The 18,177-nt window shown below is 35.2% G+C and overlaps 2 protein-coding genes across 2 annotated transcripts; both read right to left on the reverse strand.

Annotated features, from left to right (window-relative positions):
- Nucleotides 1-229: 229 nt before the first annotated feature.
- Nucleotides 230-3,160, reverse strand: LOC140839553 (UDP-glucose 6-dehydrogenase 1-like). Its single transcript, XM_073206350.1, has 2 exons — nt 3,025-3,160; nt 230-2,057 (listed from the first exon to the last, which is right to left on the reverse strand). Exons 1-2 carry the CDS (start codon nt 3,077-3,079, stop codon nt 595-597), a joined length of 1,518 nt encoding a protein of 505 aa, XP_073062451.1. The 5' UTR covers nt 3,080-3,160; the 3' UTR covers nt 230-594.
- A 1,906-nt stretch (nt 3,161-5,066) lies between these two features.
- On the reverse strand, nt 5,067-11,924 carry LOC140839554 (chaperone protein dnaJ 6). Its single transcript, XM_073206352.1, has 8 exons — nt 11,662-11,924; nt 6,714-6,812; nt 6,512-6,613; nt 6,121-6,180; nt 5,925-6,031; nt 5,767-5,849; nt 5,543-5,633; nt 5,067-5,443 (listed from the first exon to the last, which is right to left on the reverse strand). The coding sequence occupies exons 1-8, from the start codon at nt 11,782-11,784 to the stop codon at nt 5,248-5,250; spliced, it is 861 nt and encodes a 286-aa protein (XP_073062453.1). The 5' UTR covers nt 11,785-11,924; the 3' UTR covers nt 5,067-5,247.
- Nucleotides 11,925-18,177: the final 6,253 nt, after the last annotated feature.

Consider the following 18,177-nt stretch of genomic DNA (forward strand, 5'->3'; position numbering starts at 1 on the left):
ACCAGTACCCACTTCACATTCAGAAGAATCAGAATTTGATCCAAGAAACATCACAAAGATCAATGTTAAGTTTTTCTTAGTTCCAAATTTCGGAAATGTATGTAATATTTAGACATCATTTACGAGCTAGCGACGTTACCTAAAAATGAAAGCAAAAAAACTTGTAACCTCACATTACGTCACAGACAAAACAAAAATCAAGTCGTAATACTACAAGTAAACGACAAGATTAATGTCATCAAACCATAATTTTAGCCCAGAAATAACATAGTTGCTCCTCTGACTACAGATGTAATATAAGAATAATAAAAAACTGGTCTACTTCTAAAATGAAAATGATGGAAGAAAATGGATCTTAGGGCATGCTTGGTGGAGAGAATAAGGTCATCTCATTCCCTATACTCATACTTGGTAAGACATTAGAATGAGAATGTTCATTCCAATAGAAATGGCTCTCAATTCTTACCTATTTTACAAAAAAAATCTACATGACTATATCTTCATAAAAATAATAATAACAATGATATAAAGTTTCCTCACTCAAAGTATTATGCCATTTGATTCATCGCGAGAAGTATAGGAGATATTCAATTTTTATGCAACAGCAGGCAAGTCCTTGATCCAGGCATCGAGTGGCTTGCCAATCGAGTAAACAATAAAACCAATCTCCCTGAGCTTCTGCACATCGACAATGTTCCTTCCGTCGAAAACAAAGGCTGGTTTCTGCATATTGTCATATATTTTCTGGAAATCAAGTGTTTTAAACTCGTCCCATTCAGTAAGGATACAAACAGCATGAGCGTCTTTTGTTGCCTCATAGGCGCTCCAAACGACAGAGACTTTCTTGACTGTGGTTGGGCTCATTGGCTGGAGATGAAGGGGATGATCCCAATCGAATTTGTTCATAGAAAGGTCTCTCTGGATCTGGTCCTCGGTGACCTGGGGGTCGTAGATGCTCAACTGAGCCTTGTCACCTAGGAGTCCTTGGCAAACATCAATTGCAGGAGTCTCTCTCGTGTCACCTGTATCCTTCTTAAAGGCAAAACCTAAGATGGCTATTTTCTTGTTAGAAACTGTGTTAAACATAGAAGAAACAATGCGGTTGACAAACCGGCTCTTTTGATAGTCGTTGATCTTAATAACTTGTTTCCAGTATTCTGCAACCTCGGGAAGACCATTGCACTCGCAAATGTAAACTAAGTTGAGTATGTCCTTCTGGAAGCAGGAGCCACCAAAACCAACGCTAGAATTAAGGAACTTGGGACCAATTCTCGTGTCCTTGCCAACAGCGTAAGACACTTGGGTAACATCTGCTCCAGTAGCTTCACATAGAGCAGACATGGCATTGACCGATGAAATTCTTTGAGCCAAGAAGGCATTAGCAGCAAGTTTGGAGAGCTCCGCTGACCATAAATTGGTGGTAATGATACGATCTTCGGGAACCCAATGGGCATAAACATCCTTCAGCTTTTGGACTGCCTTAAGGCCTTCTGGGGTTTCCCTGCCTCCAATAAGAACCCTGTCTGGTTTAAAAAGATCTTCTATGGCAGTTCCCTCAGCAAGGAATTCTGGGTTAGAGAGAATCTGATAATTAATTCCCTTGCTGTTGTGAGTCAAGATTTTTTCAATGGCCTCAGCTGTTTTGACTGGAACTGTGGACTTCTCAACCACGATCTTGTCAGATTTCGACACATCAGCAATCATGCGAGCCGCAGTCTCCCAATATGTCAAATCTGCAGCTTTCCCAGCTCCGAGGCCCCTGGTCTTAGTTGGAGTGTTGACTGAAACAAAGACTATATCAGCCTCAAAGACATGTTTCTCAACATCTGTACTGAAGAAAAGATTCTTGCCACGGCACTGCTTCACCACATCATCGAGTCCTGGCTCGTAGATAGGAAGCTGATCACTGTTCCAGGCATTGATGCGAGCAACAGAAATATCAACAACAGCTACTTCAATTGCAGGGCATTTGAGAGCTATCACAGCCATGGTAGGGCCTCCCACATACCCAGCTCCAATGCAGCAGATCTTCACCATCTTTTCTACGTTAGCGTGGCCTGGAAAGTAGGAAAATCAACATGTGAGCATTTCACAGATACATTCTCACAACCCTTATATAGAAACATAATATTGTCCACGAGTCAGCAACCATAGAGTGGGCAATAATAAGATAACACGAAATAATCACATTCCGTATTAGAAACATCAGGCCGTTTTTGGCTATATAAGATTCTAATCGCATGGACATGATTTCGTCAGATCTTAACATCATTCCAAATCAGCCATTTCACCAAGAAATATTGCCCCGTGATGCTGGAAGGAACAAATTGGTAGTTGCTCAACTAGCATACATATATTTCCACTTGGAATAAGAGGGATACAAATGATGGACCAAGGTATACAAATATCTATAGTCGGTTGCAAGAAATTAGATTACATTAACTATGAATTTGAACCTAATCAACCACAACTAAAAACTAAAAATCAGAACAAAATATATTCCGCGCTTCAAACTCAGATCTGATGCAAAAAAATGAACGAGAAGTACGATCACACATGAAGAACACGAATTACTATCCAAATGAAATAAATTATACCAGGCAGAAATCATTTGATGATTTCAGTCATGCCTAATCAGACCAGATCTCCAAGTGCACCATCAACCAATTATATGTGATGGAATCCATACGACACATATTATTCAAAAAAAAAAAAAAACAATTCAAATCAAACTGCAAGCATCAGGCAGGGCAACATACTTGATCTTAGCGATGAATCTTGCATTTTTCAAGTTCTAACAAAAAAACTTGATTTTTTAAATTCGATCACCCCTAACTCCTTCATACCGGCGTAGATCTAATCACTTAACTACCAATAGTACAGAAAATCAGGCGCTAAATTAGAGATCGCAGAAATTACATCAGACCGCGACAGCTGCATTCTCAGATCACACCCAATTATCAAATAACAAAAGAGAAATCAATCATCGAGCTAAATCAGGAGTACGAGAAACTGATACTTTACCTCTGAATCTTTGAAATGAACACGGGGTTGGATACGGAAGCTGAGACATGCGCATGGTTAAATAGTCGTTGGGCTCAGGATCTACCCCCAGGGAGTGGGATGAATTGCAATAAAGCCCCTCTCGTTTGAAACCATGCTATTTTCAACCCTTCTATTATATATATATATATATATATATATATATATATATATATATATATATATATATATATATATATATATATATATATATAATTGAGTAATTATTCATACAGTAAATCTAACATGATGGAATATAAGGTAGAATTGAATATTAATCTACTTAAGATTTCGATGTATGTTATAAATACTTTATGTCACGATAAATTATCGTGATGAATAATATGAATAAACGTCTCACACTAAAATCGATACAGTTCTAATTATTTAAATCATATTACAATCAATATATATATCAATTGTCGACCGCTATTTCATTACGTACAACATATCATAGTTTTCAAAATTATTATTTTGGATGGTCAATGGCACAATATTTTTTCAAAGTAATAGGACGACAAATACATAGACTCATATGTAAATTGGTGGACATTTGAAAGTGGGGAAGGAGTGGTATACGCGTTAGGGGTGTCCGTGCATGCTCCACTGTCGCGCATGATTACGAATACACGCTGCGGTGCACCATGTGCTTCGTGGATGGTTCCCCTAATTTGTAAAAATTGATTTAATGATTGCATTAACCAAATTTTAAATAGTTTTTTTGGAGTTTTATGTAATAATATGGAAATGCCTGCAAAAAAAAAGATATTTTTTTGAAGTTGAAAATGACATTTAATGCTTACAATTCCCTTATTTTTATGGCATAAACGTACCTCGTGGACTCGCGATTTTTAAAGAGAATCATTATTTTCTTCAATAGGTAGCAAGAAATATAACATGGTTACTATAATAATAATAATAATAATATGGACAAATTTCACCAGACAATGATTGAACGGACCTGCCAAACTTTAAATGGGAAAAATGCGATGAAATATCTATCTATGCCATAAAAAACACATGCATAAGTTATTTAAAAATTATAGGTTATTTGGATCAAACAACCGATTTCATTATATATATATAATTCAAAATAATACAAGTCAGAAAGCATTAAACATATATTGATTACACAATAACTTGAATATCAAGAATCGACCAAACTGAAACCGAAGCCAACAAACTTGAAACATTCATGCGCACCCACCAGACAAGTAATTCCCTCAACCACACCAATCACAACATTATTTATCAATTATCATATCTAATCTCATCAATCCAACTAAACGCAACCCTAATCGATCGAATGCAAATAGTCAATTGTACATTTTAAACCAATATTATTTTAAAACTGCTGCTACTTGATTTGATTATCAATCCCAAAGCATTAGAACATCAGGTAGACTTATCTTTTATATTCTATTTTGTCTATTATCAAGTAAGGCTGCATTTGTTTTGGAGGATAAAATAATGAAATGATTAAAAGAAAAATGATAAAAAAAATATGCTTGAATAGATAATGATAAAATAATATTATGTTTCCTATGATTGTTAAGAATGAGATAAATAATAATCTTTTGATAAATTGACGAAATTTCCCTTCCAGTTTTGTGACGACGGACGACGGCAGAGTAGGTCTACGGTAGTCAGCCGGCCGAAAGCGGCCGCGACGGCGGTCCGGCTATCGGCCGGCAATCGGCCAACAGGTTGGCGGGCGGTCGGCGGCAGCGACGACGATCGACATCGACAGTGGTCGGCAGCATCGGCGGCGACCGATGGCGATGGTCGACGGCGAGTGGTGGTGGTCGGCCGACGGTCGGTGAATCACCCAAACCAAACACTGCGTAATAGTATATGTTATGTAATTGTTCCTAGGAACATGTTTTGTACAAAAATAATTAATAAAATAATTAATAAAAAAAATTATGGTAGAAAACAATTTCATCAGGGAATCATTTTTTTTTTTACTGAGACCATCAATTTCTATATAGTTTCTGATAAAATCCTACAACATGCATAAAATCTATAGAACAAATTCATATATTAAGGGCCATCGTTGCAACCATCACTGTTCGTGCAGGCTTAAACTCTCATCTTTGACACGAGAAGTTGCCGCATTGTTGGCATATGTATCATACACAAGATACAAGAACATTCACAGAATTCATAATTTTTACAGAAATAACAGAGTTAATTAGAATGCAATTACTTTCCTTTGGAAGTCTTCCTACTTTCGAGTTTTCTCCGAGCAGCTTCAAATTCCTCCTCGCTTGGCTCTGGAATTGCCTCAGTTCCACCATATTTTTGAACTAGAGATGAGAACATCGAATCAATTTTGCCTTTCCTCTCATTCTGTCGCTGAGCTATTATAGCATACAAGTCTTCTGAGTTTTTCTTTGATCTGCAAAGGCGTTCATGCGCATACAATTTTCTCAAAGGTACACTTTTTTAAAAAAAAAGATGCGCTAGGAAGATATATTGGGGAAGTAAAGACACTGACTTCTTTCTCAGTCTCAATGGACTTGTGGGAGGTTTTGACTTGGATACTTTCTTAGCCCATTTCTCATATGATTTGGTTGATTTCACTTCTCCTATGAATATGGTAATGGAAAGAACAAGGCGGTCGGTAATTAGCACAAAAATTGAGAAAAGAAAGGGAAAAAACATTAAAATTATTTAGCAAAGTTAATATAAATTCCATCATAGAAATGGGAGAGATCTCACCTGCAGATATAGACTCATCAATGACATCCTTGAAGCGATGGGAGTCTAGTTTAGGATCAGAGCAAAGCATGCAGCAGAAAAGCCTGAAAACAAATGCAAACAGATTATGATGTGAAAAGTTTAAATTCACAGTCATACAACACACTAATTGTATATACCTATCCATGTTTCCCTTGAGTTTTTTGTATAACTCAAGCAAATCATCTCTCTCTGAATCAGAGCCTCTGTAGTTAGCTTCAAACTCTTCGATATCTGCCTCAGTGACCTATAAACGATATCCATATACTTCATTTGATAAGTACAGCAAAATCAACCAGTATTGGAGAAAGTCATCAGATAGTAAAGGCCAATAACCTTTTTATATGTGGCTCGGAAAAAAGCCTTTAAATTCTGAATGTCATCTCCTGCTAGTTCCTGTTAATCAGCAAGTCATGTCAATTAAGTTTGAGGATCCTATGGTGTTGGACAACTGCCATAAGAGATGTTAGTCGTTTTTCGATTCTATAATGTATCAAAAACTTATGATGTTATAAAATATTAAAAATACAGTAAATTAGTAGTAAAAATAATCCGAACAACTTGATCTTCAAATCTTTCATCAGTGCAACTATTAGAATATCTAAATGCTCAGGGTGGATTTTGCTCATTCATTATTCCAGTACACACTTTGACTTTTGTGAATCGTGTCGGAGCTACCACAATCATTTAAGTAACAGCAAGAACAGCAGGTAGGACTGTGACTTACAGCATCATCAACACAGCCAGTCTGGTCATACACAGCGCGTTTCTCCTCGTCACCAAGAACAGACATAACCTTTTGCAGATGCTGAAACTTTTCCTTGGCCTCCTAGAGAAAGAAAATGGAATAATAAAAGTCTTGAACACGACCGATGATTTCTCCAATGGAATAGAATCAAATGCAGCATGTTTAAAACTACAAAATTTACCTCATTATTAGGATTTTTATCAGGATGTAACCTCAGAGCCAGCTTGTAATAAGCTCTCTTTATTTCTTGCTGGGATGCAACTTTGTCTACACCAAGAATCTAAAAATGCGGAAGTCCAGCCAATTACAACTCTAAGCTCAATATTTAGCTCCATACACACACAAACATAAAAGGAGATCATAAATCATCACAGTTGCAGCTTAAGCATGGAGTTTTTAACAGTGTGTTTGGCGACATGGAATTTGAGAGAATTGATGGGATTTGGAATTGCAAATACTATTAAAGTGTTTGGTAAAATAAGAATGTCATTTAACTAAGTGAAATCATTCCAAAATTAGTAAGATTTCATAAAATTTAATGGGATTTGAGTTTTAGCAACAATAAAATTATTTTTAGATTTAAATATATACAACTTACTTATAAATTTAAAGTCTTTTTTAAATATTTACAAAAATTCTATAAATTACTTTTTTCTCTTAAAAATAATTTCATTCTTTTCAATACTAAAAACTCAGTTTACCAAAATTTGGTAACTTTATTTTTAATTTCATCTCGATAAACTTTATATTTTTTCATTTCTAAAAAAATATTTGTTAAATGTTAAAATTATTTTTTTGTTTTTGATAAAAAAAATATATTTATATACGAGTATTTATAGAAATATTCTTAGTAAAAATAAAAATTTTAAAAATAAGCAATTACAAATTTTTTTAATATAAGAAACATTATTTTTAATTTTCAAATCAAATTCCAAATTACATTATAAATATTAGACAAATACCAAATGAAATTCTAATTCCATGAAATCCAAATTCCATTTTTGTGCATCCAAACACACTGTAACGATCAAATTATAGATTGGAGCGAAACTAATAACTTTAAAAAAGCACAAGATACCCATCAGTAGAACTCGGTCACCCGTAAGAGGATTTCCCTTGCTTTAAATAATTGTTTTCACACTCAAGTTTTAGAATGCAAGTTTAGTTCCATTTGAGTTTATGGTAGCTACACCAGGAGGTCTAATGCATTATTGTGCTATATACCAGTAATTCATTCACTGCTAATGACTGAAGTTCTGATGGAAAGAACAAACACCATTCCGAGGTTAATTCTAGGAAAGTTTGAAAAGTACCGATGAATTTGGAGACTAATAGTTAAGTAAAGAATATTGCGTGGCGGTGAAACAATGCAATGGGCCTCCTACAGTTGATATCCAGTACCGATACCAGCCCATCATAGTTGTTAAGCTGGTGGCTGAGATCTCATCTTGGGAAACAGTGAGATCAATTGTTTAAGCACACGTTGAATGAGTTAGTTAGAGCCAACTTTCTGTCTGTGTTTAAATGGTGCGCTTAATTAGGTCAGATATACTTTTACATATCCATTGTATCAAGAATCCCTTTTACTCTCTGAATAAAGGTTCTATGTGTTCTTCTAATCTTTCTTCATTTAATATACATATATTCATGTGAATTTCAAGCTGCACATCATCAAAGATTATGCAGCACGGCAATATTTTCACTAACAATTGGATCTTGTAAACTTGATGTTAAGCTCGATGATGATCACACGCTCCTCCTGATATTATATGGAAAGAGTCCCTTATACTACTGTTGTGGTAGTCTTGTGTACATCATGGTTTGCACTCGACCTGATCTAGTCTATTTAGTGAGTTTGGTGAGCCGTTACATAAGCAAACCAAGTAAACATCACTGAGAGGTTGTGAAGTGGATATTTAGGTATCTTAGAGATACATTTGGAGTGGGATTGTTGTATGGAAACTGAAAAGAGTACAGAAATTATTGATGGTTTTGTAAATGGAGACTTTCTGGGTTTGTCTTGATTCGAGAAGATCTTTAATTGGTTGTGTTCTGGTGTAATGGTGTAACTTGCAACATGCAGTGTCACTATCCACCAAGGAGGCTGAATTCATTGCTGTCACATAAGCAATTAAAAAAGCCACATGGACAAGTAACAACATATGCATTTTGTGACAGTAAAAATGACATTCACGAGGCCAAAAATAAGGTTTACCATGAGAGAACTAAGCACATTGATGTCAAACTCTATTTTTTTGAGGGGAGTGAAACAGTAGCATCACAATCAATGACAGAAATCCTCATTAGATGGGGCATTTTTGAGCTGAAACCCCCTCTACATGAATTTTTACAGTGGAGGAGGAAGCAGCAAGGTGGTGATGGTCTTATTGACCAAAAACTTGATGGGTTTCGAATTTTTCAGATGCATTCATCAAAATTTTCTGAGGTAATTATCATATGAAGAAGACGAAGAGTACAATAAAAATAGTGTGTGAATATTGAATTCAATGCAGTTAACAAGCGGAGTAAAAATCTGAATGAGTCACCGTATAAGACAAGATTATCGGAAATAAAAAAAAGTCCTGATATTTTAGAGTAACTGTAACTGGTGGCGAATTATTGAGAATAAAAAGTTAGCGAATGAGAGAAGGAAGAAGAAAATAGTATGAATTGAAGTAACTGCATATGCAAAAATCTCTTTGTGGATTGAAACAGTCTCCAAGGACTATGCTTCATGAACATTGTATAATCTGATCGTCCTTAGATATAAGGGAGATGACTATTCTAATTGTATATGTTGATGATATAATCCTCACTTGAAATGATGATATCAATATAGCACGGTTAAAGGGTGTTTTTCATCAGAATTTGATTGGTTGTATCAAAACATGGATGGGTGGTTGTAGACCAAGTAAAACTCCTATGGTTCCAAATCAAAAGTTAAGTGATATATCAAAGAGGGCTCCAGTTGAAAAAGGAAGATACTAGCATCATATGGGGAAGCTCATGTACCTTTCACACCCAAGACTTGATATTGATATTGATTTTGCTGCAAGTGCAATTTATGCACCCACCTTATGAAGAACATATAGAGACAGTCTACAAAATACTGAGATACCAAAAAAGGTCACCGGCAAAAAGCTTTATTATTTCAGAAAAGTGATCAAAGAAGTATTAATAGTGCGTTTGGTTGGAAAATTCAGTGGGCTAAAAGCGCTTTTTGTATATAAAAGTGTTTTTTTAAAAATAGAATGTTTGTTTGCAAATGCACTTTTTTAAAAGTTTGAATTTTTGGCTTTTGCGTTTCTGTTTAAAAATAAAAAAGAAGCAATTTTCACATTTATCCAAACGTCAAAACCACTTCTGTTTTTTTTAATAAAAACACTCAAAAAAACTTAATTTATTTAAGTGTTTTTCAAGCTAAAACTTTTTTATCCAAACTCGCCCTGAATCTTTCACAAATGAAAACTGGGCAGCTTCAATATAAAATTGACTGCCCAATATAAAATTGAAGATCTACCACTAGTTATTGAACCTTTCTGTGGGGAACCATGTCACATGTAGAAATAAATAACAGAGTATAGTATCTAGAAGTAATACTGAGGTATGATTAAGGGATGTGCGTGAAATAAAATGGCTTAAGTTAATACTTGAAGAGCTAAGATGAACTAGGAAGCTCTAATGAGACTCTTTTGTGATGATAAATCAGCAATTAGCATTGCGAATAAGCCCAAACAACACGATCGCACAAAACATTTTGAAATAGATAGACATTTCATTAAAGAAAAGTTGGAGAGTGGGATCATCCATCTGCCATTCATCACATTTGAACTACAAATTGTTGATCCATTGACAAAGGAACACTTCAGACCCAAGTTTGAAGATATAACTACCAAGTTGGGCATGATAGATACTATGCAACAACTTAAGGGAGAGTGTGGATAACTTGGAATCTGCAAATATTTAGGAAATAAGGATATTATGTTATCTTTGTGATATCTTATATTATTTGTTTTCTAAAATTAAGGATAGATAATTGTGTGTAATGTAGCCTCTTTGTATCTAATTATTTATTCAAGAAAGTAATAACATTACAGTAGAGTAACACCCTAGCCTCTATGTCACATGTTTCACTGAATCTGTCCACGAACTGATAATGAAGAATGTGGTTAGAAAAGACCTCAGCAAGTGAGAATCGAGTTGATATGTTGACTGAGTCCTTACCTGTTTGAAGCTCGAGTATTGTATGGAGCTGCTGCATTGGTTGGAACATAAAAGTCTAGCCAAGGTGGAGAATTGTCAGGCCTTGGGAAATGGTGTGATCAAGGGTTTAAGAAGATGATTATATGTTAGTTAGGAACTAGCCGTTGGACGTGTTAGTTAGAGCCAACTTTCTGTTTGAGTTTAAAGGCTGTGCTTAATAAGATCAGATATGCTTTTCATATCCATTGTATCAAGAATCCATTAAACTCCCTGAATAAAAGTTCTTTGTGCTCCCCTAATCTTTCTTCTTTTTATATAAATATGTATTCATGTGAATTTCAGAGCCACACATCACAAAAGATATTGCAGCTGGGGCGTATTTTCCTAACAATAGTTATACAGAAACCAATAAATAATTAAATACAAACATTTCATGAGATAAAACGTTTTAAAACCTTTGGAATTAGATGGATGCGAGATGAGGCAATTTAGGAATATCCTCAATAAAATCTCTTAACATATCAATGCTGGATCACATTACAAATCTCAATCTTTGAACAGTCATCGATACGCAAAAGATCAATGCCTTTTCCAGTTTATAGGCCAGTTTGATGCCAAATAAATTATGGCTTTCCGTTCTTGTGGAGAATTCTGGAATTTTCGCCGTTGATTACAGTTAATTTTCGATACGATTTGACAAAACACAAAGTTAATTTTCACCCAACCCTTTAACAATGTAACCTCAGAAGATGATGGTCCAGAAGCATCAATTTATTAGGTTAAAAAAATAAAACAGCTCAGCAACAAAAGTTCAACTTTTTTCTGAAACCTACTCACATTAAATCTGATTTTTTTATGAAAAAAAATACAAGATTAAATTAAACTCGTGAAGAAGTGGAAAAGAGAAGAAATACGAAATAACAAACCTCATACAAGCTTTTATCGTTCGAGGAAGACGATTCGCTAAAATCTTGCTCATTTTCCTTAGTTTCCACCTCTTCTTCCTCACAATTCGCCTCCAGAACCCTAGTCTTTCTACTCCTCCCCATTTCCAAAAAATCTGCTTCCGTTTGATTCAAAATTAGGATGAGATTACATTTATGGTCGGTGTGAAGAAAGAATCATTCTTTCCCGCCTTATGACACCTCGTTTTCGCTTGTTCCCGCTTAGAGGTTTCCTGGTGTCAAAATTGGGATTGGTGTAGGGAGCACCGTTTGCTTGTTATATTATTTATTATATTTTTATTCGATCTAATCTCATATTTCGTGTATCATATTATTTATTTATTTACCAATCATTTATGGTATATCAATCAATCATCAATTATTTATCCCAAATCAGTGAATTGAAATTAAAATATCATCATTAATAAATAATATTATAAGGTACCGTTTGATTTGCTATATTATTTATACATATTTTTATCTGTATTTTTATCCAATCTAATTTCATGTTTCATATGTCATATAATTTATACATCTACCAATTATTTATCTTATATCAATCAAATCATCATTCATTTATCTCACACCAATCAAATCGTTGAATTGAAATTAAAATATTACCATTGATCAATAATATTATAAATATTTTATTAATATTTTCAAAAAAAAATATTACCATTGATCAATAATATTATAAATATTTTATTAATATTTTCAAAAAGACAAAACGATAATATCATATTATCTCGAATTTAATCTAATTAATCTATCAAATCAAACATTATATTACATCAAGTATCATTTTTATATATTTTATTATTAAAAAATATTAATAATCTCCATACTATTTATCTCATATCACAAACCAAACTATACTTGAGAATATTAATCTCCATGCATTTTTAAACAAAATATTTGTATGATCGTCAACTTAAATGAGTGAAATATATCCGGTGTAGCATGAACAAAATCATGGTAATAGATTGTTAGAAAATGGTTTGAGAATCATATAAAATTTTCATCGACATATCAAATTTAGTTAGTAAAAAGTCGAAGATTGAAGATTTAATGGCATATCAAATTTAGTTAGTAAAAAGTCGAGGATTGAAGATTTAATGTAATACAACTTATATTCGAATAAATTCACTATATTGGCAAACTAATATCTTTGAGTAGATTATTAATTTCATCATAAAAAATATTATGCTATCATATTTTACGTGGAACTCTCATGTTCATCGCTAATTATCTCATGTTCATCACGTTTTTCTGTTGGGCCACAAAATCCTTAGGCTGGAAAGAAAAAAGGTGGAAATTGGGTGTAAATTAGATATTTTTGGAAAATGATTTTCCAAAAATATCTTTCGACATTTTACAATAATGACATAAACTTTGTGAGACGGTTTCACAAGTCGTTGTGATACAGATCTCTTATTTGAGTCATCAATGAAAAACTATTACTTTTTATGCTAAAAATATTATTTTTTATTGTAAATATCGGTAGGGTTGATACGTCTTACTCTTACATAATTTAAAAGCTGTGTTTTTTTTTTTGGGAAAAAAAAAACCCCAAATTCAGTCAGATTTGGAAAAGCGTCGAATCTCCTACATGGTGTCCGAGAAATCGAATGCTGTGATTTCGTGAAAAGGTTGCAAGATCCAATAAATATTGGTTTGCTTGAGCGGTAAGAAATGGATATAAATTTCTCCTTTTTTATTACTTTTCTTTTTTTAGGAAAAAAAATAAAATCTAAGGATATTTTGGACACAAAATTTATGAAATACTATGCTTTCAGTTCTACAAACATTACGAGCTAGTCAAGAGAAGCAAAACAAGCACGTAAATTTGGTATATGATGAGTAATGACCCAATTTAAATATTCAACACATTTTTCAGAGCCGGTTATACATGCTAAAAAATGGACACTCTCGTTATTTTATGTTTAAGTTCTTTAACTTTCAATCAAAATTTTTAAAATATTATTTAACTTGAGCGTCAAAGAGACTATGAACAAACCACGACACATGTTTGTGTTGTGACGAAAGTGGTATCCCATAAAATTTTATCTTTTCCGGCTACTTGGACCCGTTTATGAGCTAGATGGAGTACCGATCTACGATTACTTGGATATGTTTACGAGCGGCCAGCAGAGTAGTCCGAATAATTCTATTTCTTGGCTATATCAGTATATAATATATGATATTTTATATGTTTAGATACCACAATTATATTCAACAAGTTTATGTCTAATCACGTTTAATTTCATGCAAATATTATATTGCAGTGTTTCTGACAAGTAGAATAATATAATCAAACCATAAGATTTATAATTTATCGTATTTATATAATGTATTATATTTATTTATCATGTTACAAGTGGGTTTTTTTATAATTAATTTAAAAATAAAAATATTTCAAAAATAATTAAAAATAAAATTATTTTGCAAAATTATTTTAATCTACGCTTATTGTGGGGACCCGGACGCTAATCATGTTCTTAATCGTTATTGGAACTAAATCAATTATAATAATCAGGGTCTAAATTTTTTTTTTTTTTAAATGCGGAAGGTAATGGAATCAAACTCCGATACATATCAGTATAAAAGTATAAATCTGATAAAATATACAATCATACATACTCAGGTTCAACAACTACTATCAAGTGTTCAAACCCTAGCTCTAATCCAAGTCCGGTATCACCACTCTTATCTCGATCTGTCTTCACCTCTGTTACCCTGTACCTGTCCCACCTGTTGTCATGCACACATACAAACAAGAAAACAGTCTGTTACGCCTTAAACGCATACAAATCTCGAGGATGAGATTAATGTTTTTAATGTTGTAACATATCCCAAAGTTTTTGTTTTGATGATACCAAAACTTGGATTAAAAATGTACTAATGTTTTATATTGAGGCATGCAGGAAATTAAGAACAGGTTACGTTCGGAAGATCCGACATTCGGTTCGGACGGTCCGAAATTGTGCAATTCAGAAGCAAAATAGAAGCTGTTCGGAAGCTGCGAAGAGAGCGTTCGGACGTTCCGAAGACGTGATCGGACGTTCCGAACACAAGCAATCAAATCACTTCAATGCGGAGACAAATTGATATGACTGATTGATCGAGTAAGATTTCGGACGCTACGAAGGACATTTCGGACGCTACGAAGTGTTGAAGATTTCAAATCTCTGGAAACGCGGGAATGTTCGGACGGTACGAACTGGAGTTCGGACCTTCCGAAGCTGTGCATAGACTGTCTGAAAGAACTGTTCGGAAGCAACGAAGTATGATCGGTCCCTCCGAAGCATATGTTCGGACCCTACGAAGTCATGAACGGACGATCCGAAGTCATCCCAGATTTACGCAAATTGATTTCAATCAGATCGGACGTTCCGAAGCATAAACAGAAGATCCGAACCTTGGCGTCCAAGTCTAGTATAAATAGGCCTTTGAGGATGCATTTTCAATCATTCGATCCCACTCCACTCTCTTGTCTCTTACAAAGCTTTCTACTATCTCTTGTGTGCGTTGATTAAAAGAGTTGTAATATCAAAAGAGTTGTAGAAAAAGAGTGAAAGTAATACTCTCGAGTGGGTTGTAAAGTTCGTGGCTATCCTTGGAGCCCTCAAGGCCAAGTAGACGCATCGAGGCGTGGTTGTAAAAGCTAGCTTGGAGCTCCTAAAGCCAAGTCGATATAGTGATACCTCGATCCTCATCGAGAAGGGGAGACGTAGACGATTCTTCGTCGAACTTCCATAAACATCTCTATCCCTCTTTACTTTACGCATTTACTTTACTACGCATTTATTTTACGCACTTACTTTATGCATTCATTTTATTTGTGATTGTCCCTCAAGTCTTCCGCTTGCAATTTTTGCAAACTCGTTTTAAAAACGCTAAAGGGCCTAAAAGAACCTATTCACCCCCCCTTTAGGTTCTTCAAGTGGTATCAGAGCAAGGTTTTTCAAAATCTTTTAAAATGGCCAATCTAGCAAGCGAGTATGCCCAAGGACAATCCACAAATCGTCCCCCTCTTTTCAATGGTACTAATTACGGATATTGGAAAAATAGAATATCTCTATACATCCAATCCGTCGATTACGACCTTTGGAAAATAATGGTGAAAGGTCCCTATATCCCCATGAAAACGGTGGATAATAAGGAAATTCCTAAGAGAATGGATGACTTCACCAAGGACGATATGAAACTTATCTCTCAAAATGCTAAAGCTATGAATATTCTTCATTGTTCTCTAGATATGAATGAATACAACCGAATCTCGGCCTGCACCTCCGCCAAAGAGATTTGGGACAAATTGGAGATTTGCCACGAGGGAACCAATCAAGTCAAAGAAACGAAGATAGACCTTCTCCAACTCAAGTACGAGACCTTTGAGATGGAACCCAAGGAGGATATCGACACCATGTTCCGGCGGCTCACCCAAATCATCAATGAGCTTGCCCAACTTGGTGAGAACTACCCAACTAAACAAGTGTGGAGGAGAGCCCTTCGAGCATTACCGGCGGAATGGGATGCAAAGCGCACGGCTATCATTGAATCCAACAAGGGAGATGCGGCATCCTACGACCTTGATCAACTTCATGGGACCCTAAAGACCCATGAACTTGAAGTATCTACCCGGAAGGAGACAAAGAAAGATGACGATAAAGTAAAGGCGAAAGGGATCGCCTTGACCAGTCAACTTGAAGATAGCGACGATGAAGAAATGGCACTCCTCACTAGAAAGTTCAAAAGATTCATGCGGAGTTCCAACTTCAACAAGAAAGACAAAAAGTTTGAGAAGGAAGTGACCTGCTACAACTGTCAACAAAAGGGTCACTATGCAAACGAGTGTCCCTCCAAGAAGAAGGCCGGCAAAGACAAGAAAAAGGCCCTTCTAGCCACGTGGAGCGACAGCGACAACGAAGAGGAGTCTACCCTATGCTTCATGGCGAAGGAAGATCATCTGACCGACTCGGATGACGACGAGGTACCCTCTTACGATGAATTACTCTCCGCTTACACTAGTATGTACAATAAGGCTAAGTCACTTAGAAATGAGAATAAGCAACTTAAAACTGAACTAGAAGCTAGGATGCATGACAACACTAAGCTCAAGACAAACCTAAGAGACTTAGAGAAAGCCTTCAACAAGTTCAATGTGAGTAGCGGTAAACTAGAAAACCTCTTGAGCATGCAAAGGTGTAACTTCGACAAAGGAGGTCTAGGATATGAAAAGAAATCAGTCAACTTCGCTAGTCTTATCGCAAAGGCAAAACCAAGAACACCACCAACATGCACTTACTGTTGTAAGATAGGCCACATAAGACCTAAATGCAAGAAACTTAGACACCAACACAACAAGAATAGTTATTGGAAATGGATCCCCAAATCCCCAACTACTACTAACCCCAAAGGACCCAAAGAAACGGGTACCAACTATCAAACTGTATCTCAACCTTGTAGGGACAAAGGGGAGACAAGTCATCGAGCACTTGGTATCTTGACAGTGGATGCTCTCGACACATGACGGGAGAAAAGAAGCTGCTACAATCCATTCGACCAAAAGAAAAAGGATCGGTGACCTTCGGAGACAACAGCAAAGGGATCATAGAAGGCATCGGCTCAATAGGTATATCTAACTCTACTATTATTGATGATGTACTTCTTGTGAAAGGGCTTAAACATAACCTCCTAAGCATTAGTCAATTGTGCGATAGGGGTTATGAAGTAAAATTCACATCACACGATTGCACTGTATCACTCACAACTGACAAAACCATTAGTTTCAAAGGTTATAGAAGTGAAAATGTTTACAAGGTCGATTTAAAGATTTCATCTTTTTCAAAAATAAAAAGCCTTGTAACATTAAATGTTGATGACAACATTCTTTGGCATAGACGACTTGGTCATGTTGGGATGAGCACCATAGAAAAACTTTTAAAACTTGACCTAGTTTCCGGAATGCCAAAGCTGAATTTAAAATTAGATTCTTTTTGTGATGCTTGTCAACTTGGTAAACACACAAAGAAATCTTTTAAAAATAAAAATTTTGTATCCACTTCTATGCCCCTTGAATTACTTCACCTAGATTTATGTGGTCCCTCGAGGACAACTAGTCTAGGAGGAAAATCTTATGCTTTTGTCATTGTAGATGATTTTTCACGTTTTACTTGGACATTGTTTTTAGCCCACAAAAATGATGCCTTTGATCATTTCAAAATTTTTGTCAAAAAGGTTGAAAATGAGAAAAATCTTTTGATCAAACAAATCCGTAGTGACCACGGAACGGAATTTCAAAATGAAAATTTTTCAATTTTTTGTCAAAGCAAAGGCATTGGTCACAACTTTTCTTGTCCTAGAACTCCTCAACAAAACGGTGTCGTTGAGAGGAAGAATAGGACCCTAGTAGAGATTGCAAGGACCATGCTATGTGAGCATTCTCTACCAAAATATTTTTGGGCTGAAGCAATGAGTTCTGCTTGTTACATCATCAAT

Source organism: Primulina eburnea, chromosome 8 (genome assembly GCF_022965805.1).
Source record: "Primulina eburnea isolate SZY01 chromosome 8, ASM2296580v1, whole genome shotgun sequence".
Lineage (NCBI taxonomy): Eukaryota > Viridiplantae > Streptophyta > Magnoliopsida > Lamiales > Gesneriaceae > Primulina > Primulina eburnea.